Source organism: Cynara cardunculus (genome assembly GCF_001531365.2).
Source record: "Cynara cardunculus var. scolymus isolate 2C chromosome LG 1, CcrdV1, whole genome shotgun sequence".
NCBI classification, from domain to species: Eukaryota; Viridiplantae; Streptophyta; class Magnoliopsida; order Asterales; family Asteraceae; genus Cynara; species Cynara cardunculus.
Window position 1 is genome coordinate 48,327,050 of NC_037528.1, and position 1,142 is coordinate 48,328,191.

The 1,142-nt window shown below is 32.8% G+C and overlaps 1 protein-coding gene across 1 annotated transcript in view; it reads left to right on the top strand.

The window, feature by feature from the left end:
- The first annotated feature begins 257 nt into the window (after positions 1-257).
- LOC112506936 (transcription factor MYB13-like) overlaps positions 258-1,142 on the top strand; it is a 2,286-nt gene continuing 1,401 nt past the window's right edge. The window contains exons 1-2 of the mRNA XM_025111276.1: positions 258-390; positions 705-834. Coding sequence (XP_024967044.1) covers positions 258-390; positions 705-834 — 263 coding nt within the window. The remainder of the gene's footprint in view (positions 391-704; positions 835-1,142) is intronic.

Genomic DNA, 1,142 nt, shown 5'->3' on the forward strand with positions numbered 1-1,142 from the left:
AATAAACAGTCTCTAATAAATTATTTCAAACATATTATAACTTCTATAGAAATAAGTCAAGAAAAGATTCCAATAGGAAATAAGAACCCTTGTTGTAGGAAGCTTCCATTGGCCAACCAAAAAAGTATATAAATGAGACCAATTTCTAGTTCCTAGAAAATCCTTGCAAAGAGATTTAAGAATTTTAATATTCTTGATATCAACAAATTGTTTTTTCAGATAATTTTTTATCGTCTGTTTGTTGACGTAAATCAGTCATGAGAGATCCAAGTTGTGATTCGCAGTCAGGTTTGAGAAAAGGTTTTTGGAGTACAGAAGAAGATCGGAAGTTGGTGAATTATATACGTAAATATGGTATCTCTAACTGGTGTAAGATGTCTTTGTATGCTGGTAAGTTAATTATATCCAGTCGCTCAAATACTGTAACGATATATCTCGATGCAATTAATCTAATCTTGAAAACCCACATTGGTTTGAGTTTGGCTCCAAAGATCAAAAGTACCAGGAGGTCCCAGGTTCAAATCCATGGAGAAATAAAAATCTCCTTGTGGCCACGGAGGTTCAAATACGGTGACTCCGGGCTATCTGCAAAGCAGGTGGTCGTCCTGGGATTGGTCAGCTCGCATAGCGGGTTGGATATCCAGGTTAATAAAAAAAAACGGTATCATGTTTGTTCTAATTGTGTTTTTGTTATTCTTTTTTAGGTCTTTCGAGAACCGGAAAAAGTTGCAGGTTAAGATGGATGAATTATTTGAACCCGAACATAATACGAGGAAACTTCACCAATGAAGAAGAAAAAACGATACTTCAGTACCATTCAATTCTTGGAAACAGGTGATAAGTTCGACTAAATATATACAATCTAAACATGATTTGTTTGGTTTCAAAATATTTTAAAAAATATTTAATTTTGATTATAAATGATAATAAAGAAAAAAGAAAGATTATGTAACCTAAAGCTCGACAATTAATAATACGGTAATCTTTCTTGACCATCTGGTATCGATAAAAATCTGTTTATGTAACTTCATCACTTCTTCTCTCATGTTTTAATACAATTAATATATATATATATATATACACACACACACATGCATACTAGAAGAGTACTCGTGCAATGCAGCGAGACACATCTCGATTTT